Raw genomic sequence first — 23,179 nt, 5'->3', positions numbered from 1 at the left:
TAATATTTTTATCTTTTTGACTTTGCGATGAAGTTCAAGCTTTGTGTTCAGAGTTAAGTCTTACAAAGATAATTTTGATAGAAATGTAGAGAATCCATTGGAGGAAACTGAAGCGAGGAAAAATGAAGTAGTTCAGAGGTGGGTTTGTTTATTTGTTTATTTATTTTGGCTTTTGTCTGTTTAGGGCTGCACCCCACGGCATACGGAGGTTCCCAGCCTAGGGGTCAATTGGAGCTATACCTGCCAGCCTATGCCACAGACACAGCAACTCCAGATCTGAGCCACATTTGCAACCTACACCACAGCTCACGACACGCCAGACCCTTAACCCACTGAGCAAGGCTAAGAATGGAACCTGCGTCCTCATGGATACCAGTCGGCTTCGTTAACCACAGAGCCACCACAGGAACTCCAGGAAGTGTTTTTAACAGTTCAGATAGGAGATACAGAACATCTTTATCAGCGTGAGATGAATTTGAGCAATACAGCAAAGGTGGAATCAAACAGTTGTGGCGACTGCTGGCCACAGGGCATATAAAAGAAGTGGAAGATAGCATTTCAGCAACTGGTGGGAGGTGATGCCGCTCATTAACTAAGGATGTGAAACAAGAGGCAGATTTGGAGGGAATATGATGAAAGTAGCCCAGGGCCCCGACGAAAAATACCTATTTATGTAATGCACGTTTGAACCAACTAGGAGTCTAAGCATAACAGTTTACGTGGGATATTCAAATCCAAACCACCATAAAGTAGCTCACTTTACAATAATGTTAGCACCCCACTCAAAAACGATCTGCATGGACTAGGATCTTTCATATTTAGTTTAATACCACCCTCTAGTTTTTCTCCCAGTTGGATTATTGTCTTCAAAGACCCACCTTGAAATTTACTTTCTATAGTTGTCTCAACTCTTACTTCAACACAGCCTACACCTTAAACTTGCTAATTGTTTTAAAGTCACATATCAAAATCACATCTCTATTGCCCATATTATTTTCCATATTATTGCTTTCATCTGAAAATTTTTGTTCCCACCCAATTTTTTAGGAATCACCCCAGGACTATACTATTTTGAAGCCTATCTTCACAGAACTAATTGTCCATTTCATTCTTTCTTTTTTTTGTATCCCCACCCAACTGTTTATACACCTATTGTTTCATTTTTCATCAAATGCATGTGTGATTGTATCCCTCTTACTTAATTATAAGTGGTTTTTTTGGTATAGAGAAATGTACACCTCTTAATTTCTTGATGATGACAAGTGTTCAGAAAACTTAATTAAAACCAGATTTCTGCCAACATACATTCACGATACTAAAAGTAGTAAAATTCAGTAGGAAAATACAAATATTTGATTCTCATAGGTTATATTTAGTCTAAAGGAAACAATATCAGACACTAAGTTAAAGCAGAGCTTCTCAGCTTGAACATGAGTAAAAATCGTCAGGTTCTAGGGCCCAGCTTGAGATTTTGATTCAATAGACCTGGGGTGGGGCCGTGAATTTACATTTCTAACAAATTCACATGTGATGCTGATGCTGCTAGACAGAGGAAGGTGTACTGAGTAGCACTGGTTTCAAGAGTCAGTCTGACGTCAGAATGCCTGGACTTAAATTCCATCACCACAATTCAGTGGCTTTACGGTTTTAATGTGTCAAATCTCCTTAAGCCACAGATTCCTTACCTCTAAAATGGCAATAGTAATGGACCCCCTTGGGACTGATGTGAGAACTAAAATAGCCCATCTGGAGTTCCCGTAGTGGCAAAATGGAAACGAATCTGACTAAGAACCCTGAGGTTTCGGGTTTGATCCCTGGCCTCGCTCAGTGGGTTAAGGATCTGGCGTTGCCATGAGCCGTGGTGTAGGTCACAGACGCAACTCGGATCTGGCGTTGCTGTGGCTGTGTCAATCGGCTGGCAGCAACAGCTCCGATTAGACTCCTAACCTGGGAACCTCCATATGCACCAGACAAAAAAATAAAAATAAAAATAAAAATAAATAAAATAGCCCATCTATAAAATGTGCTTCTTGGAGTATCTGATACATGGCATAGGCTCAAATATTAGGTGTTGGTAAGAATACTTAATTATACAAAAAAGCCAACAGATTCCTAGAGAGCAGGGGTTATTAAACTGTGGCCTGAAGTTAGATCTATCTGTTTTGGTAATGCTAGCGAACTAAGAATAGTTTTGAATTTATTATTTATTATTATTATTGTTGTTGTTGTTTTCAGGGTTGCACCTGTGGCACTTGGAGGTTCCTGGGCTAGGGGTCGAATCGGAACTGCAGTTGCTGGCCCTTGCCACAGCCACAGCAACGCCAGATCTGAGCCACATCTGTGACCTAACACCACAGCTTGCAGCAGCACTGGATCCTTTAACCTGCTGAGCAAGGCCAGGGATTGAACCTGCATCCTCGTGGATGCTGGTAGGATTCTTAACCTGCTGAGCCACCATGGAAATTCCATGAATAGTTTTAAATTTTTTAAATGATTGAAAAATACCAAAAGAAAAATATTTTCTAACATGGGAAATTATACAAAATTCAATTTTAGTGCCCATAAATAACGTGTTATTGAACACAGCCCCACAAATTTGTTTACATATTGCCTATGGGGGCTTTTGTGCTACAGCAATGGAGTTGAGTAGTTACATGACGGAAACCATATGGCCAGGAAAGCCTGCATTGTATACTCACTCTCTGGCTCTTTACATTAAAAGGTTGCCAGTCTCTAATATGGCACAAAGTGACTTTATCAGTAAATTATTGAGGCTAGAATCATCACTGTTTCTGGTCTCTAAAGTGGCAATAATATTCAGTGGCTGTAGTGTTTTGTTCTTTAATATAGTTGTACCAAGGTAATGAAGAATTCTGAGGAACCGAATAAAGAGAATTGGGAGATAGGATGAATTTGAGGGAGAAGTGGTAAAATGAAATAATTACCATTAAAGCTCCTCAACCCAGGAAATGCTATCAGATGTCCCAACCCACTTTTTAAAGAAAGCAATATTTATTGTCCTTTTCTGATTATAAACGCAATACATGATTACGGTATTTGGAAAATACAAAAAAATGTACACAATATAAATCGGTCATATTCCCAAGAGTAGAGATAACCATGCTTAGACATTTTTTACAAAACTGGGGTGTTACTGTACAAAATGGTTATATATTTCTAATGTAACATTTCTCCAACATCCTCATATTCTCTCAACACTGTCTGATGGGCAATGATATTCCATTGTTTGGAAATGTCATAGCTCATTTAATTATCGCCTCCTTATTGGGTCTTAAGACTGTGTGATGGTTTGTAAATAATGCTACAGCAAACTTGCCTATGACTTCTGAAAAAAAAATCTATGATTTTTTTCCCACAATGACAAAGTATTATAATAAAACAACTTCTGCCTAAATTTGGGCTGCTTTCCAGGAAAAGAAAGAGAAGATTGGAGACATGGGTTGTTAATCAGGACAGTCTCTCTCTCATTTTTCCAGATTTCTAACCATACCGAGATTTCCACATGAAGACCAGTAACATTAAACAACTTCTCTTATCTTTGACCAACTATGTTTATTTATTTTTCTCTACACCCCACTCTTAAATCCATACCCTTACAATCAAAATAAAACATTTTTTTTGTTTTGTTAATTCCCCCTTCCCTTAGAAAGAAAGGCAATAATCTTATCAAAAATATTTTATTTACAAAAAATTCAATTATACTATACATCCTATACTGGAAATACATTGAATAATTGCTAAAATAAATACAGGCAATTAATTCAATCTTTTATAAGAATGAGAGAATTTTGACATTTGAATGTTATCAAAGCTTAACTTAGAACATAAATAGTTAAAAAGGCAAACTCAAGTTTTAGTCTCATTAAATGGCATGATGTGTTTTCCACAAGCTCTCCAATCAGTGAAGAGTCCAAGCTGAAGAATGTGATGTACCTTTTTGTACTCTGAAGGTAGAACGTGCAGTTTTTTCTTAGGCAGAATAGATGGAACATAGATGTCTGCATAAAAAGAAAGCAGAAAGGCAGGGAGCACATGGTTGAACACCTCTCCCCATTTCTGCTTCATCACAATACTTTTTATGCAACTATTCATGTGTTCAATTGTTTTTAACACAGGTCTACACAGCACCAGCTACAAGGCAAGATGGGTCATGTCAAAAATCAAAAATGAATAACTGAGGCCTTGGCGTATCTAAATTAACCAGACTCATGGTACCTGTCTATCAGTTTTTTTTTTTATGTGCCAATACTGGATACAACTCTTAAATCCTTGATATCACATCATCTAGGTAAACACACTTATGTCGGCCAAGAACAGGAGAGGGGAAGCAATTGTCTGTGTAATTCAGAAAAAAATGTTCCCTAGAAAGTAAAAGAGGATGCTTAGAGCTTGATTCTGCCAATTCTGAATCTGTATGCTTTATCCAGATTATAATGTATCCCATTCACCCGTATAAACCTCATACTAACAAGTAAAGTGACTTGACAAGCTGGAAAAAAAAAAGTAGGTAACATATACCTACAGGGCAGGATTCCGTGAATACAGGTCATGGAACAAAATGATGAACTGCATTGTATCTGTCGAAATTATACAGATAATTTTTCCACTCTCCGATTTTACTTAGCCTGAGAAAACGGTGTGAGAACACACTGTGTGAATCTGCAAATCTTACTTATTTTCAATACTCAGGTTTTGTCCAGTGCTGGATGCTTAGTGATTAGAACTAGCATTCCCTTTTCTTACTATTATGAAAAAATTGCACTTTTCTACCCCTTTGGCCTTGATTTTTCAATGGTTTCTTTTTTTGTACACAAAAGTATGAATTTCTACTCCTGAAGGGTGACAGGTATATTGACCTTCTCTAAAAGAAATGAAAAAGGTAAAATATTGAAAGTTTAAATACTTTTTCACAGAAATAAACTATTCCATTTTAAAGGTAGAGAGAGAGAGAGACACATTTTATTCTTTCTATCATGAACAACATCAGTCAACCAAGCTTCACATTTTGGGCAGGATTTTTTTAAGTATGAATTTTTTCAGAACCTATTTTATTTCATTTTTTTTTTAAAAAAAGGAAGAACAGGTGTATTTTGGCAGAGAAGTAAAATATAAAATATGCAAAATTTGTTTTAAAATTGGCATACAAAATTTTAAAACACAGTACAATTATATAAAAATACAGCACAGCCAATGGCCTGTAAAATTTCCTTTGGCATTTCATTTGGTAGAGTTAAACAGAAAAACCTTTCTTTAAAAAAAAAAAAAAATTAGCTATCGACACAGTCCATAAGTTAGGTTGTATATGTTGAAAGAACTTTTCCTTGAGTTTCCGAAATCCTTTTCTTCCATGATAACCCACATAAAGCATGACTAGTGAGGTATATAGGGCAAAACACTGTTAGGCGGATGTACAGTAAGGAAAAAGTGCATAAACAAAGAATTCTTCCCATTTTCCTAGAAATAACAGGTTAAATCTGAGTTCTTCTTGATGTATCATTTGACTTTGGCAGAATTAAAATAAACCCATAAAATGTCTTTGTTCAAGTCCCAGCAGCAGTGATATGTCTCCTTGGGTGGCATTATCTGATGCCACAATACTGTACAGTCCCTAGAGGAACTAAGGTTTTGTGTGTGTCTGCAAGTGTAACTGCAAACATCAAACAATGTAAGATCATACATCAAGCACCATGTCGTACTGTTGTCCCTTCTTCCGCCGGCCACATTTATTGATGAGAACCACATACAGTGTCAAAAGCATGACCCAATAGCATGCATAGAGCAACGTTCCAACAATTAAAACTGTCTGTTTGGATTCTGAGAATGGCTTTTTAGATTCCTTATAAATGGTGAAAATCACACCACCCAGGAGGATTGTAAACCAAACTGACACTGGAATGAGTCCTATGAAATTCACAACGATGGTTTTCCTTCCAGATGTGCCCCAGCCAGCTTTGTTTATCGTTGCAATGGCAAACATCTTGGCGGGAAGTAAACTTGACATGTACAACACCGAGTAGAGGGACATGAAGACCATGACGATATTTCCTCTAAGGCAGCTGGCAAAGGATGATTTTATGAGACCTACTAACTGGACAGTTAACAAGAAGAGGAGGATGTTCCAAATTTTACCCCTGTAGAAGAGCTGGATTACTGTGGCAATGAGAAAGAAAGGGAAGAACCCGGTGATAACTGCCTCATAGGTCATCCACAAGTGATGCTTATGAAACCACATCGCATTGTACAGCCACTCTCGGAAGTAGGACTTGCTCCAACGGGTCTGCTGGTTTAACCATCTGAGATATTCTATAGGCGTCTCAGTAAGGCACTTGGACCGAGCTGTGTATTTTGTTGCATAGCCCAGACTCAGCACTCGGTTCGTTAGATGCCTGTCATCTCCAAAACTACATTGGCTGCCCATAAACTCTTGATTGTACCAGTCTTCCACAAATTCATGCAGTAAGGAGTTTCTGTACATCCCCAGAGGTCCACTAATGCACTGGACACATCCAAAATAAGACTGGCAGGCCCTTTCTATGTTAAAAGCCATCCAGTATCTCACACTGCTGAGGAAGGAGATCCAGGAATCATACTTGTTTAAAATCTGTAGGAAGAAGAAAATAAGTAAATGAAGGTCAACCTCAGCTAAAAATGCCACCCAAATCGGCTCCATTGTGAGTTTAGCGCCTGGAATGATGTTTCTTTAGCCTTCAATGTGGCTTCTTTCTTCTTTTTCACATGATTTTACTTTACTTTATGTACCACTGGATTAATCTGTTAAGCTGTGTGTTATATGTTAAGACTCACTGACAATGTTTTTTTCCATTTCATCACTCTGTACTCTTTTTGCTGTGTGTTTTACTTCTTGCGTTTGTCGTTACGTTAAAATATTGAGTCTTTTTAGGCATTAGTTCTCAGCCCTTACATTCTTCTCCCACTCTTTCTTACCATCCAATATTTGAAAAATTTTAAGTCCTATTCTCTTCTGCTCTGTTAATTTTTTACTCATCCAGAGTTAAAATTTTTAACTCTGGTTAAAATTTTTCTCATAATTTCATGCTATGAAATTTGGAATGAGTAAAAAATTAGTAATGAGTAAAAACACTATTGTTCTCCTTCATCTCCTTCATCCCCACCTTTAGCAATGCCAGTGATAAAAGGGTTTGCTATGGCTTCACCCCAAAACTTGAAAATCCCGAAATAATGTTCTATATAAAGGCTATTAAAAATCATCAGCTTTCAGGGCAGTATTTCTTAATTCTCTCCCCTGTTTCAATTTTGTTCAGTTTTTATCTGGGTTTTGCATGCTTCTTGTTCGTCACCCAAGTATTCCTTTGTCCATCTAGTGCATTTTCTTTGCCTTCACTCGTACCATGCATTTACAAAAGGGGTCATACAGCAGCACGATGCCTAAATTCCATGTGCTTCTCACCTTTTACTAAAATTTAATTGCACTTTTGCACAAGACTCACTTTATTATTCATATATTTGTTGTCCTATTCCACAAAGTTCAAATCACTTTCATTGCTATTTACTTCACTAATTTTTTTTCTCCATTGAGGGCAAATAATGGGAAATAAGTAATAATTGGAAAACTCAGGTTAATTAATTGTTTCTTTAACTTTCTTTTTAGGGCTGCACCTGTAGCATATGGAAGTTCCTGGGCTAGGGGTCAAATCACAGCTGCAGCTGCCAACCTACACCACAGTGGCAAAACTGGATCCGAGCCACATCTGCAACCTATACCACAGCTCACAGCATTGCAGATCCTTAACCCACTGCATGAGGCCAGGGATAGAACCCCCATCCTCACGGAGACTATGTTGGGTTTTTAACTGGCGGAGCCACAATGGGAGCTCCTCTTTGACTTTTTCACAATTGCAAATCTGAGTTGCCACTTCCCTTTTTTCCTTTGTTTTCTAATTTGGATTTTTGACCAACCACACATTGCTCAGCTTTTAAATACATAGGTATACAATAGAGAATCCATTCTCTACCATACTTCCATTTTTTTAACCCTCATACTAAATGAGTTCCGACATCTTTTTATCAGAACGTTAAGTTGTAGCTCAAGAAGATATGGGAGATATCATTACATATTTATATCATATTTTATATAGCTTTTCAGCCACTACATACATGTGTTATAGGATTAAGCAAAGAAATCCTAGATTATTTCAATTTAGATGGCAGAAGAGAAAGCAAAGCAGATCAAAGGCACATTCTAGTGTTTCTCCAGCACCAGAAATAATACCTGGCATAGAGTTTAGTGTGTGATAATAAATGTATGTTCGAGGAGGCAGTGAGTGAGGGGGTTCCTAAAAACGACTCCTGCGAAAAAGGGAAGCCATACGCACCTGGACATCTCCTCCGACACCTCCAACCATGGGGTCTTCTTCTAAAACTTTCACCATCTCCACAGATGAGGCAGGGTCAAGCATGGTGTCTGAATCACAAACCTGCATGGAAGGTAAGAAATGAGTTAAAGGAAAGAAGATGATGAGTGTGTTCCATACAGTCAAAACGGGGCATATTCATTATGTTTTCAGCCTTATTGTCACAAGGCCTCAACAAGCAAGTATAATGGGGACTATAATGGGGACGATAGAGTTTGTTATATTACAGCCCATACAGAGAGCTTGCAAGCTCAGTAGTTCAGTTAACAACACTTCAGAAGAGCTGAAGTGATGAGGTAGGCGTGTCATGTTGATGACCAGCGTTGCCCAGTTTGCCAAGGATGTTCCCAAGTAATATCCTAGGTTTCCAGGATGTGAAAATGTGTTCACTGATCACCACAGATGTCTCTCCTTTTTTAATTGCGTAAGATAAAGCTTTCAAATATCTTATCCCTCAGGTCTGAATGATGCAGAAATTCCTATGATAATACAGAAAAGGAAGCACTTTTAACAGTGAAAATATTTTAATGTGGTGAATATACTTCTTCTACAGCTGGTTGCGTAATTCTGAAGCAAGATGTCCATATGACCTAGGCTTAGCAGATGACATTCTATCAGAATGAAAATTAGCTTGATGGTCAGACCACTTTTTTATTCTAGCATGTTCAATATTCACCTAGCTCTTTATAAACAAAAGCACATGTAAGTTACCTTAAACTATTCCAGAAATGCTACTTGTTATTCTTAAAAATAAACTTTTTATAGGCCAAAAAGGCAATCTGGAAACCAAACCAGCTACAGCTTCAAGAAGACTATTAGGATTTGTCTATACCCATGAACTGCTCACAGAAATTTCTACTAGAGGCCAAAGGTGCAGGATTATAAATTGTAGTTTTCTTTCCACGCTGATTTATAAACTTACTGGAAAATGAAAAAGAATAAAGGAGATGAGAAACCAAAATATTACTGTGTACTCATAAAGCTTACGTGGAGAATAGGGCTTAAATCTGTGGAGTAGCAGCCTTTGTAATTATGTCCCCCAGAATGAGTCAGATGCATCAGTTCCAAATAGCATTTAAGTGGGCCAGCCTCCTCCTAAGGACACCTTTAAAAGGTATGCAGATGCCTACTCCTTGGTGGTAGGCAGAAGGGGGGAGGGAGGGGCTGGGTTACCCCTTACTCCTTCCACATTCAACAATCAGATTTTTTTTTTTTTTTTTTTTTTTGCTTTTTAGGGCTGCACCTGAGGCATATGGAAGTTTCCAGGCTAGGGTTCAAATCAGAGCTGCAGTTGCCAACCTATGCCACAGCCACAGCCTCAGCCTCAGCAATGCAGGAGCGGAGCAGTGTCTGTGACCTGCACCACAGCTCAGGGCAATGCTGGATCCTTAACCCACTGAATGAGCCTGGGCTCGAACCTACAGCCTCATGGATGCTAGTCAGATTCGTTTCCACTGAGCCACAATGGGAGCTCTACCAATCAGATTAAGTCACTTCTTTTAAGGAGAAATTAGGTAGGTTATACCTATGGATGGAGTTTAATCAAAGAAAATCAGAAGTGGGAAAAGAACAGCCACCTCATTATCCTGACTAATGCTAATAGCATTGTATTCTTTTCTGGAGAATGCAGCCAGGCCCTAATAGATAGAAACTGATCAAAGCTGACATGTAATGAAACAGGTTCACAGCCACATGCAAGCAAAAAGTGATATGATCAGTAGAGATAGGAGCGTTATCTCCAATTCCATTATTTTCCTGTGTAGTCTGGCTATATGTATGAATTTAATCAACATTTAGTCTATTTATATCACGAGTAAATATTTTTACATTTCTCCAAATGACTTTATAAAAATAGAGATTTGATATATCAGTTTGGAATGAAAAAAATATGAAAATAATGTTTAGAAGCATGAACTCTCAGAGTTGATGGGAGCTTTATATATGTATATGGCGTGAGTCCCTCACATATATTGTAGGACATCCCAACATTTAAAAAAAAAAGTCCTGTCTTAAAAAATGTGTCTGTCTTAATTTTATTAATAGTTCTTTTTTCTGAAAAGCTATTAATTAATATATATTAAGGAGGAATGTTGATGAAAACAGTAATTCAAGTGCATTCCTACAACTTATGACTTAAAAAGTATATAGGGTACGGCACTAATGAACCTATCTACAGAAAAGAAATAAACTCATGGACTTGGAGAACAGACTTACGGTTGCCAAGGGAGAGGGGGAGGAAGTGGGATGGACTGGGATTTGGGGGTTAGTAGGTGCAAACTCTTGCATTTGGAGTGGATAAGCAATGAGATCCTACTGTGCATCTAGCACAGGGAACTATATCTAACCACTTGTGCTGGAACATGATGGAGGATAATGTGAAAAAAAGAATGTGTGCATATATATATATGTATGATATATGTATGACTTGGTCACTTTGCTATACAGCAGAAACTGACATAACTTTGTAAATCAACTATAATAGAAAAAATAAAAATCTTATTAAAAAGTATATAGGGTATCCAATTAAAAAATGAATTCATCACCTCCCTGAACCTGAACTTATAATTTTAAAACTAATTTCTGAATTGTTTATTTTGAAACATGTATTTTCTAAATAACTTCCTGGCCCTTTGGGGGGAGCATTCTGTTTTGGCCTAGCATGGTCTTACTTTAGAGGAAGAAAATTAGAGAGCCGCTAGGGATTAGTATTCCATTCAGCAAAATAGAATTTTACTAGTACTAGGATTTGTGCCTGAGCAATCCCAAAGCCTCAGAAACCTAAACAGATTCCCCCAGTAGCATGTTTTGCCTCTCTTGCCTTGTCGATCACTGTTTTGTGTACACGGCACAAGCCTGGCAGCCCAGTAACTAGCAGAGTAAAAAGTGAAGGCAGAAGTTCAACCCACCTTTCAACCTCTCAGCATCCTGAGAAGTTATGGCCACACCCACCTCTATTGACTCAAGCTGGAAAAGGGAAAACCAGCAAGCTAAAATAAGACTAAAAACAACAGGAAGGGGGCAATCTAGAATTAATGTTCAAGTAACTCCGCCTGCTAGCCAGCAGAAGCAGGCCAAGGGAACAGCCTCTTTGAAAGGACTAAACTCGAACCAAACTTCTCCATATGTAAATTGGTGCCACCCCTCCCAGTTTCCAACAGCAAAGTGCCAGAACTTCTCTGAGAGAGATTGTTCACATGGAGAGTTTAACTGTCAGAAGAGAAAGCTCTCAGGAACCTCCTGGGAGGGGTTGGTTGTAGTGGGATTCATGCGTTTTCCAGAAGTTCAGTTTCTGGATGTTATTTGGTGATAGAATGCCAATTAGAAAGTCGCCCTCTATGACAGTCTGTGAAAGCACGTATGTTCATGGACAGAACGGTATTGATTTATGAGTGTGTTAAAAAGTGTAACTTTAGCCCTTCTGAAAAACAGCCTAGTAGAAACAGGGTTTCTAACGGTCTCCTCCCCAATTAATGACAAGTGTGTAACTTCATAAATGTTGGCTATTTAGCTCTAGGCTAGAAGCTGTGGGAGACATAGACCAGTTCACAAAGAGCTTAACCTCACACTGAGAAAAACCACAGGACATGATTTGCACAGGAAACGATTAGAGAGCAAATCAAAACATCTTTCTGTCCACACTGAATGTATCACTCTAATTTGTTTAAACTATATGATCGCTGGTCGTAGGACTTCTCACTGGGAGATATAAGGGAAGCAAACTCATCAAATTTTGATTAACATGAATGCAAAATGTAAAGACAAAAAGATGTTCATGGGAGGAACCAGCCTGCTCTGTCTTAACCACAGAATCATCAACTAAAGTGCAAATGACCATGGCTCTTCCTTCTTCCCTATTCTAGGCAAGATTTAATGCTCACCCCTTTCTCCCTAAAACAGGAGTTAGCAAACTAAGGTCTACACGCCAATTTCAGCCTGCTACCCGTTGATATAGCCTGCAGACTAAACATGGCTTTTACCTATTAAAATAGTTGAAAAAAAAATCAAAGAAGTGGCACATGGAAATTATAGGACATTCAAATTTCTGAGTCCAAAAATAAAGCTTTATTGGAACCCAGCCATGAAAATTCATTTCGATATTATCTATGGCTGCTTCCACACTGAAAACAGTAAAGTTCAATAGCTGCAACAAAGGCCATATGCCCTGCAAAGCCTACATTTACTATCAGGGATTTTGCAAGCAAAGTTTACCAACCCTGGGCTGGGTCTAAAATTACTGATTGTGGGGAGGAGGGTTCTCTTTTATAAAATTTAATTAAAAAGTTAAAATATCTTCTAAGCCCCAATTTTAATTCAAGCAGATTTTTAAAAAGATTCCCTCTTTCTCCATGGGTTATAAGTAAGAGTTATTGCATTAAAAGTATAAAACATTAACGAACTAGATTTTTTTTTCTTTCGCCAAGATTTGCTTATTATAATCCTTAGAATCCAAAAGACTCAATTCATGAGTCCAGTATCTCACTAGTTCTATGACCTTGAATAAGTCATTTACTATCACCATGATACTGGAGTGAGACATGGAATACAAAAGTCCTTTGTAATTACAAAGGATCATAGGGAAGTCCACCATTAGTATAGGGTAATAATCTTTAGATTTTTATACTGTAAGTAAAAGCCCACACGTAAAAGATAATGACGATCGTTACCACAAATAGATGACACAGTAGAGAGAATTACTAAAAGGAATATGGGAATTGATTATATATCGAGAATCTCTTGGAGTTCCCGTCGTGGCTCAGTGGTTAAGGAATCTGACTAGGAACCATGAGGTTGCGGGTTCGATCCCTGGCCTTGCTCAATGGGTTAAGGCTCCGGCGTTGCCATGAGCTGTGGTGTCAGGTCGCAGATGCGGCTTGGATCTGGCATTGCTGTGGCTCTGGCGTAGGCCGGTGGCTACAGCTCTGATTAGACCCCTAGCCTGGGAACCTCCATATGCCGCGGGAGCGACCCTAGGAAAAAGACAAGAAAAGAAAAGAATCTCTTGGATTTCCCATTGTGGCGGAGCAGTAACGAACCCAACTAGTACCCATAAGGAATCGAGTTCAATCCATGGCCTAACTCAGTGGGTTAAGGATCTGGTCTTGCTGTGAGCTGTGGTGTAATTCGCTGATGTGGCGCAGATCTGTGTGTTGCTATGGCTATAGTGTAAGCCCGCAGCTATAACTCCAATTCTACCCCTAGCCTTCCATATGCTGTGGGTGTGGCCCTAAAAAAAAGAAAAGAAAAGAAAAAGAATCTCTTACCACAATGAAAAAATTCAAATATGTCTGGAACTATCTATGACAGTTAAATATAGACTATCATTGCCTATTACATAACTTATTAGACTAAATTCACTCCAACTTACCTCACTCATCAAGTTAATCTACCTTACCGTAGTTTAAATAAAAATCTCCCATTACTTACTCTACCAAATGCCTTTCAAATTCTAAGACCCAAATCTAAAATGCCAAGTTCTCCATATTTCACTTTTTAAAACATATTTCCTTTCAGACCGACTGGTAGCTTCTTCATCTCTGCCTTCCCCACACTGCTTCAAAGGGCATGGAGAGCTACACAACAAGAGGAAATCTTAATTACTCTGAATGCCTTCAGGGCACAAACTGGTTGAAAATAAATCATGACCCCTTCTGTTGCTACTGCCTTCATCCTTTGCTGGCTTGTAAAGCTCAACCCTTTCTTAACCTTGACCTTTCCTCTTAACCTAGTAAGACTCTTCCTTCTATGTTTGAAATTTACTTTTAGTCATGATCCCACTACCTGATTTCCCTTCCACAACTTAATTACATAGTAAATGGAAATTCCCCCCTAACTCTTCCTTCCCCCAAGATATTTCCTTTGTGAAAAGAGGTTGGCCAGAATTTAAAAATTCACCAATAGTTATTTACTAGCAAACATAGGATGGTGCAAGCCCCGTAAACTCCTCACAGTACCATGCCAGTAAACACACTACTGAAAGGAAAGAGAGCATCATGCTAAGCCTTGGAGTCAGACAGATCTGAGCCCCAGTCTACCACTGACCAGTTATGTTCACTTGAACTAACTTCTTAATCTTAGACTCCTTATCTCACCTTTCTAGATCTCCATCTCTCAGGTGAAAATGAGGATAATTATATCTCCCTCATAAGTTTATTGTCTGAGAAATTAATTAGACAATGTATGTATAGCACTTATGAGAGCTAGCTTGTAGTAAATGCTCAACTAAAGGAAGACAAATATACTAAGAAGTGATCAATGAAAACCAGAGGTACAAACTAAGAACACTAGTCCAATGAAGAAAGGGGTCCTTTCTCTCATTACTGTAAATGAACTATGACTCATTCAACAGAAACTAATGCCTAGTCCAATGCCCAACAAAGTTAAATTAAAAAGTTGAATTATTAAGCATGCACTGTAAAAGTTCTTCATTTGGGCTCTCTACCAGGGAAAAATATTAGAGAATGGTTTTTCAGAGATTGAGTGGTAAAAACAAAATCATAAAATCTAAGAATTTAATTGGATTAAAAAAAACTTTTGAAGTTTATCAGTAAAACCATCACAGGAAAAATCAAATGCCCTCAAATAAAAAGCAAGAAACTTTGGGGAGATGGGGGATGGGGAGGATGGTCCTCTCTTATAGTAATTTGGTTTATGATGACATAGGATCTCAAATCTAGCCAATAGAAAGCCTGTAAATCACAGACATCGAAACAAGGTAGCCCTTTGTTGTCACTCTAAAGAGAATTAGGAAGATATATGCCTTCCTTAGTAGAATGTGTTACCCAAATGGTTAAAAAATATTGTTTTCCTTCAGGCAACCTAGAATTCTTTTGAGACATTAGGGTGAAAAAGGAGTCAGTTGTTTAGTCTTCGTTCTTTTTCAGGGAGGCTTATACATGAATGAGAGTTATAGAAGGTGCAAAGCAAAGGTGACAAGGCAGCTGGAAAAATGAGAAAACAAATGTTGTCTCCTCTAAAGTTTAAGCCAGGAAATGCTCTTATTCCAATGATTAGAGTTCTCATACTAGAGAAGGGAATAAGGAAATTGCATTATGGTGGCCTTGAATCAAGGTTTACTTTCAAGACCCCAACTTTTGGGGAAAGGAGAGATAAAAATGAAAAGAAGATTCTGATGATATACTCCTTTTTGGTTTGCTTGTTTTGATCCCACTCTTGCAAAGCACAGGTATGTTGCTAGAAAGAAATGGAAACAGTACTCAATTAAGGTCTTGAGCTAGAAGTGATCTCAAAAATCATCTGTTCTACCAGTGGAGGCCCATGGCAAATAAACAGAGTTAAATCAAGAAATTCGATTTCCTCATTCTTATTTCAATCCTCTAAAAAATGCTCTTAATTTCATCCTCTGAAATGAAGGATAAGAAGTCACATTACCATTCTCAACATGACACTTCAGAAATTTTCAGAAAATAAAAACCAATCAAATGTTACATAGTCAATTCTCATTATTCATGGTAGCACTAAAGTTTCCGTAAACCAGGAATTAGCAAATATCAAAAAATTGCTTCGAGCAGAAATATGGAGTTAGCTTCCTCAAAGCCTCTGGTCACATTTTTGTCTAGTGATCAAGGCTTAACCTTGTTTTATTTGTGTTTACTTATTTAACAGATATTGGTTTTTTTGTTTTTTTGTCTTTTTGTTGTTGTTGTTGTTGTTGCTATTTCTTGGGCCGCTCCCGCGGCATATGGAGGTTCCCAGGCTAGGGGTTGAATCGGAGCTGTAGCCACCGGCCTACGCCAGAGCCACAGCAACGCGTGATCCGAGCCGCGTCTGCAACCTACACCACAGCTCACGGCAACGCCGGATCGTTAACCCACTGAGCAAGGGCAGGGACCGAACCCGCAACCTCATGGTTCCTAGTCGGATTCGTTAACCACTGCTCCACGATGGGAACTCCTATTTAACAGATATTGTTAATTCATTAACACTAAATTCATATACAACAGCCCTGCAACTCATGCCTCATCTAATAAACTCTGCCATAACGCAATCACAGCCTTTTTGTATTAAGAAACAATATGTAGCACTTCAGTGCTACACTTGTAGACCATTTAAAAAGGTACATCAGCAACAAAAGGCACAAAAACATGAAAAACATGAGGAGTTACTTATTTACAATATAAAAGCTAGAACAAAAAGGCAAAGCATAAATCTTCTTTGACCTCAACTGGGAACATGCACATCAGGCAACTCTGTACATGTCTGCAAATAATCGCAAAAGCACTGCAATTATAGATTTTGGATTATTAAATGCATTTTAGTCAGTAGGTTAATTTGCAAATACAGATTCCATGAATGAGGGTCAACTCTATTATTATGAATGACTCAGTCTTACATTTATTTCTCCTGCTCAATGATAGCTACAGTACTGCTAGTTTAAATTCACAATAAATTTGCCTCCTATAATATTACCATTTCTAAAATATTCATACTTATTTATATTTTTTACCTGGGGAATTTTTAATGCACACATCAGACAATACTGTTTTTTTCCCTTGTAATATCAACATTCAATGAAGAGATATGAATAAAGCAATTATGTAATCTACATATTAAAAGATACTAGTTCCTGAGCCAGGGATGGAATCCAAGCCACAGCTGTCACCTATGCTGCAGCTGCAGCAACGCTGGATCCTTTAACCCTCTCCTCCTCCAAAGCGACCCAAGATGCTCTACAGTCAGGTTCTTAACCCACTGCACCACAGTGGAACTCCTCAGATGATTTAAATTTTTTTTTTTCTTTTTATGGCTGTGCTTGCAGCATGTGGAAACTCCCCGAGCTAGGGGTCATACTGGAGCTAGAGCTGCCAGCCTATACCACAACCAAGCAAAGCAGGATTCGAGCCACATCTGCAACCTACACTGCAGCTTGTGGCAATGCCAGATCTTTAACCCACTGAGTAAGGCCAGGTATTGAATCCATATCCTCATGACACTATTAGGTTCTTAACCCACTGAGCCACAAGGGGAACTCCCAGATGGTTTTTTTTAATTGAAGTATAATTGATCTACAATGTTTCAGATGTACAGCAAAGTGACTCAGTTATACCGATGCTTCTATTCTTTTTCAGATTATCTTCTGTTATAGATTATTATAAGATATTGACTCGAGTTCCCTTGTGGCACAGCAGGTTAAGGATGCAGCATTGTTACTGCAGTTGCTTGGGTTGTGGCTATGGTGCAGATTCGATTTCTGGCCCAGGAACTTGCACATGCTGTGGGCACAGAAAAACAAAAACAAAAACAAGATATTGACTATAGTTCCCTGTGCTATTTTATATACAGTAGTTTGTATCTGTTAACCTCAGATTCCTAGTTTATCCATCCCACTTCTGCTGCAGATGATTTTAATTTCGCTCATTTATTTTGTACATCTTTAAAAAGTTTCTCCAGAAAAACTTTGATTCACAATGAAGAAAATCTTCCTCATCCTCCCCCCTTCTTTCTTCTCATTCCCTATATCATATTTTCTCACTTTATCTTTCTTCTGTTTTTACATCTTTATTTCTAGAAGCAGCCACTCACATCATGTATGAATTTCCTACACTAGCTTTGTCTTAGACTAAAGCTTCCCTCCAGAGTCTGTGTCAGCATTTATTGAGTGGCTACAAGGTTGAAATAGTAGTTACTAAAGAAGACTAGGGATGAGAGGGGAGAGAGAGGTGGTAATTGATAAAGGCTTGTTCAGCAAGAGATCAGAGGGAGCCATCCCAGAAAGCACAGAAGTGTGTGTAGCCATAGATGCAAACTGTTGCATTTGGAGTAGATAAGCAGTGAGATCCTGCTGTATAGCACAGTGAACTATATCTAGTCACTTATGATGCAACATGATGGAGGATAACGTGAGAAAAAGAATGTATATATATATGTGTGTGTGACTTGGTCACTTTGCTGTACAGTAGAAATTGACAGAACACTGTAAACTAACTATACTGGGGAAAAAAATCATTAAAAAAAAAGAAGTGTACGTAGAAAGGCTAAAACCTTGAGATGGGAAGTGAGGTTGGGTTCCCTTGAAACTGTAAGCAGAAGAGTCAGATCATGACAGCCTTCAGAGCTCTACTTTTGCTGTTCTCTTTTATGAGATGCAAGGTCATCTGTTAGCAGTTAAGCAGGGAAGATTTGGGGTTAAGGTCCCAGGAGAGTGGTGAAGATATGAAATAATAGACATGAGAGGAATAAGCAAGATATCTATTCAAGATCAAGTGAGGAGTTCCCGTCGTGGCTCAGCAGTTAATGAACCTGACTAGTAACCATGATGTTGCAGGTTCGATCCCCGGCTTTGCTCAGTGGGTTAAGGATACGGCATTTCCGGGAGCTGTGGTGTAGGTTGCAGACGAGGCTTGGATCTTGCGTTGCTGTGGCTGTGGTGTAGGCCTGGGAACCTTCATGTGCCATGTGTATGGCTCTAAAAAGACAAATAGAAAAAAAAAGATCAAGTGAAAAAAGCACTGACCATCGCAGAGGACCCAGCTGCAACTGGAAACCATCATTCTGGCCATCTTTGTGAACAGTTAAGCAGTGGTCTCCAACCAGGTTAGCAAGGATGAGCAGATGGTTAATTTCATCCCCATCCCCCACTGTCTTGGGTATTAGCAGCTGAATTTTGCTTCTTTCTATCCCTAATCGACTTGAACTCCATGTCGAATCACTTGTAATGCTCAGGAGCCAGTATCCTCAACCACCTCCCCCCGTCTTTCTGTTGGACCCTGTGTCAGTCAGAATGATGAGAATACTATATTAGATTGGACCTTATGAAATTTGTTTTTATATATGACACGAATGGTTAGATATCAAGGGGTGTAATAAGACGTTGCAGGAAAGTATTTACTGGTTTTAGAATGCCAAAAGATTTTTTTTTCTACCCTTGCTTTGGGTGCTCTGAATGGGCTGAGAGTCTCAAGAGTATTCGGGGCCCAGTTAACAGCTATTACTAGGGTCCCTCTATCTGGAGGCTTCATCCTGAAGGAAAGAAAGTTCTCAAGCCTCATTAGAGCACTAGCAAAAAGCCTACTCCAACATTTCATATTTTGTATTAATTTTTTTCATGGATAGGCACAAGCCAAGTTGTCAAGGAAACAAACAAAATTCAAAACAAGATGATGGGAGAAGGGGCTTTGGGAGAATTGGGTTAGAAAAAAAGGAAGAAAAACCACACAATGACGTCTTGATTAGAAATGACAAACATAGCAATTGTTTTAATTGGAATTAAAGGCAAAACATGAAAACAGATGTTTTCTCATTTCAGACCCAGAACTTCATTCTTCAATCCTTTGTAAGTTCCCTATCCATCCCTTTAAAAGTTTCATTTTATCCTCTCATCAGGGCCTATGTAAATATGTAAAAGTGTCCTGAGTTAACTGAAACAACCTTCTTCGTGGAAGTTCTAGAAATGAGGAGACACTTGGGGGGCAAAACTCTAATCAACTCCCTAAAAGAAAGATTAGTAGGCATATGGTATAAACCGAAGAAATGTCAAAATTCTGCAGATATTAGCTAAATTACCCTGTGGCGGCAATTGACAGGTACTAGTTTTTAAGCAAGAACCAGATAATTATATTTTTAAAAAATCATACTATTAACAGCAATCACTTTCAAAATATTAACAGTGACATCATTATCAACATCTTTTGGTTAAGTCCCTTTGGATACATAATTTGAAATAACTATCTCAAACTCCTTGTGAGCTTTGTTTCTTCTAACCAGGTAACCAAAGTTTGGAAGGTAGTCATGCTCAAGGTCCACCAGCTAGTAATACCTGTGATTAGAGCCTCAGTCAACTGACTGTGAAGCCAGTGTCTATTCCTGTGCCATTACACAAAGACCCACTGGGCATCACTGTGTTGATAAATGCCCCTAAAACATACAATGGGTCTTCTGAACAATGACGTCACATTTAAGAGGAAGAGAGCCCAGCAGATATACAAAGATAGAGACATTTCTCCCTTCTTGATATTTCATGAACAAAATCTAACTAAAGTATCTGCAGAAAATTACAACTAGCAAACTCAGGGGAACCTAAGTTCTAAAGAAGAAAGCCTCCTGGAAGTTCCTGCTGTGGCATCGTGAGTTAGGGATCTGTCATTGTCTCTGCTGTGGCTCAGATTCAATCCCTGACCTGGAAACCTCTATATGATGCAGGGGCAGCAAAAAGAGAAGGAAGGAAGGAAGGGAGAAAGAAAAGCAGCAGTGAGCACTAGAAGAGGAGAAACCCTAGCGTTAGCTGTCAGGGAACTAATGAGAGACATAGCCTGTCAAATTTTCATGCAAGCAAACAGCATCACAAATGCTTTCAAAGGTCAAGTTGCAGGGAGTGAGGTAATGCTGTTTGGGGAGTGAAATAAACATTACTTAGATTTTGTTCTGGGGAGGTTTTTTTTCCTTGTTTTTGTAGTTTTTGTTTTTGTTTCCCTTTTTTTCTTTTTCTTTGTGTCTCAGGTTTGAATTCCTACACTTTTAAATCAAAATTGTTTTCACCACCCTGATTTTGCCCAGTCTCTGTGAAAAATATTTTGTAGGCTTCTCTCAGTCCTGCAGATTTTCTCAAGCGCCTTCTGCTGGGGCAGATACTATTTTCATACAACGCTGGAGATTTTGAGTGTGGAAAATGACGTTGGAATTGATTTGGCAGAACCAAGGGGGCAGAGGAGGTAAGGGAGGGGAAAAGAAGGGTCTCCAGTTCAAAATGACCTTAATTCCCAACCAGTAACACTGTACACGTTAAGCATTTTCATAGACAGTTTAGACCGTTTTACAAGATTTTTTTTTCCCTCTCTTTCAGAATGTGCTTTCAACAGTCGTACTGTTTTCAAATGAACTGAAAGGAGTACTGTGTCCAGAAGGGACAAGGATGGGCCATAGCATATGACTGGAGAGATACAAAAGGTTCTTTATTTAAATGTATGTTTGTCCTGGCAGATTTGGAAACCTACCTGTACATAATCCACACTTCGTCCCAGAGCTCTGAAGGCCGTGTACATGACTTCTCTTTTTCCACCCCATTTTTGCATGATGCAAATACTTTTGTTGGACAAGACCAGTTGGGTGACATGTTGGGAGCTTTCTTTATGTGACTCATCCGTCTCACCAGGGCCCTTTTCGTGGAAGTTGTTCTTCCAGATATAAGTGGCTGAATTGTCCCTGCCCATGACTTCACTGAAGATGTCCATCATGTAAAGGTCATCTTCCGAGTTCCCATCTATGACCATGACCACTTTAATTCCAGGGTAGGTTAGCCTTTTCACAGATTGCAAACACTTTCGCAAGTAGTCTGGATCTTCTTGATAGGCCGCGATGCAAAGAGCGACAGTTTTGTTCAATTTAATGGGGGTTTCTAGAGATTTTTTCATTTTCCGGTGCTCCAAAAAGGCAAACAAGCTTTGGATGATAAGGTGTGATGCTAAAAAGGCACCATATAGCCCAAAAGAGAAATAGTAATTATCTGTTTGGATAAATTGGTAGCCAACGATATAAGCAGCGGTAATTCCAAGGAGGAGAGAAACTCCAAAAAGTGTGGTTCCAATTATTCTCAGGATACATAGAAACCTCTCACAATGCATCTGTAAAATAATCACACGACACACTCAGTTAATCACTCTTGTCCCATACTTGTCATACTCACAGTATCACAGGTAGAACACTGGACTAGAAGCATTCCAGTAGCTCTAACCCTGAGCTTCTCACTTAAATAGCTGTGTGAGCTTCTGCACCTCGGTTGGTTCATATGCAAAAGAGAGATAAATAAGGACCCATTTTTTCCTTTTTTTTTTTTTTGTCTTTTTGTCTCTTTAGGGCTGCCCCACGGCATATGGAGGTTCCCAGGCTAGGGGTTCAAATGGAGCTGTGGCCACCAGCCTATGCCACAGCCACAGCAATGTGAGATTTGAACCGTATCTGTGACCTACACCACAGCTCATGGCAACGCCAGATCCTTAACCCACTGCGTGAGGCCAGGGATCGAACCCAAGTCCTCATGGATGCTAGTCAGGTTCTTTAAAGGCTGAGCCAAGACAAGGACTTCAAGGGTGCCCTTTGGACACACTTCTGAAGACTCAAGAATCAAATGAGATGGTGCAACAGTATCACTGAAAAGCATAAGGCATCAAACAAATACACACGTGCATTCTTTTTAGTGTGTTAGATCATGTCTAAGGATGTACTCTATATACGTGATCATGGCTAAGCACAGAATCTAAATTTTTTGGTGAGCAATGCACTGGGTTTTTTTGCACCAGAACCCCAATGCCAGTGAAAAATCTGCAGGTTTTGCTAAATTTCTTAGGTGTAATTTTATCTCATCTCCAATGCAAATCCCTCACCTCACACCTTTCCCATGCAGCTAGCTGAGATCGAACATAAGGACACATAGATTCTACTCCTCTAGCTCTTCCATCAGTGAGCTGTGGGACCTTGAGCCAGTCACATTTCCCTCTCTGGGCTGCAGTTTTAAAAATCTGTTAAATGAGGGTGTGTAGACTCAATTGTTTCCTAAGTCTCTGTTGCCATTAAAACTTCTTTGTACATAAATATTCTACACAAACATGTATCAAAGCCCTTGAAATGCTCAACTGCATTCCTTTGCTCATCTGGCCGTCTCCCTCATTCACCACCAGTAACAGCAGCCAGGAAGAACCTGGTGACCAGGAACTTTTTTGGAACACAGTAAGGACACAATAGATGTTTGCAGAAATAAATCATAATTAAAGATGAGGGAGTTCTTGTTGTGGCTCAGTGGAAATGAATCTGACTAG

The 23,179-nt window shown here is 38.9% G+C and overlaps 1 protein-coding gene across 1 annotated transcript in view; it reads right to left on the bottom strand.

Moving 5' to 3' along the window:
* The window catches only part of SHAS2 (hyaluronan synthase 2), a 30,371-nt gene continuing 12,147 nt past the window's right edge, over window positions 4,956-23,179 (bottom strand). The window contains 3 exon segments of the mRNA NM_214053.1: window positions 4,956-6,622; window positions 8,376-8,477; window positions 21,362-21,988. Of these exon segments, the coding sequence (NP_999218.1) occupies window positions 5,693-6,622; window positions 8,376-8,477; window positions 21,362-21,988 (1,659 nt within the window). The 3' untranslated portion in view covers window positions 4,956-5,692.

This window comes from Sus scrofa, chromosome 4 (assembly GCF_000003025.6).
Source record: "Sus scrofa isolate TJ Tabasco breed Duroc chromosome 4, Sscrofa11.1, whole genome shotgun sequence".
Classification (NCBI taxonomy): domain Eukaryota; kingdom Metazoa; phylum Chordata; class Mammalia; order Artiodactyla; family Suidae; genus Sus; species Sus scrofa.
This window is presented reverse-complemented; position numbering and strand designations above follow the sequence as displayed.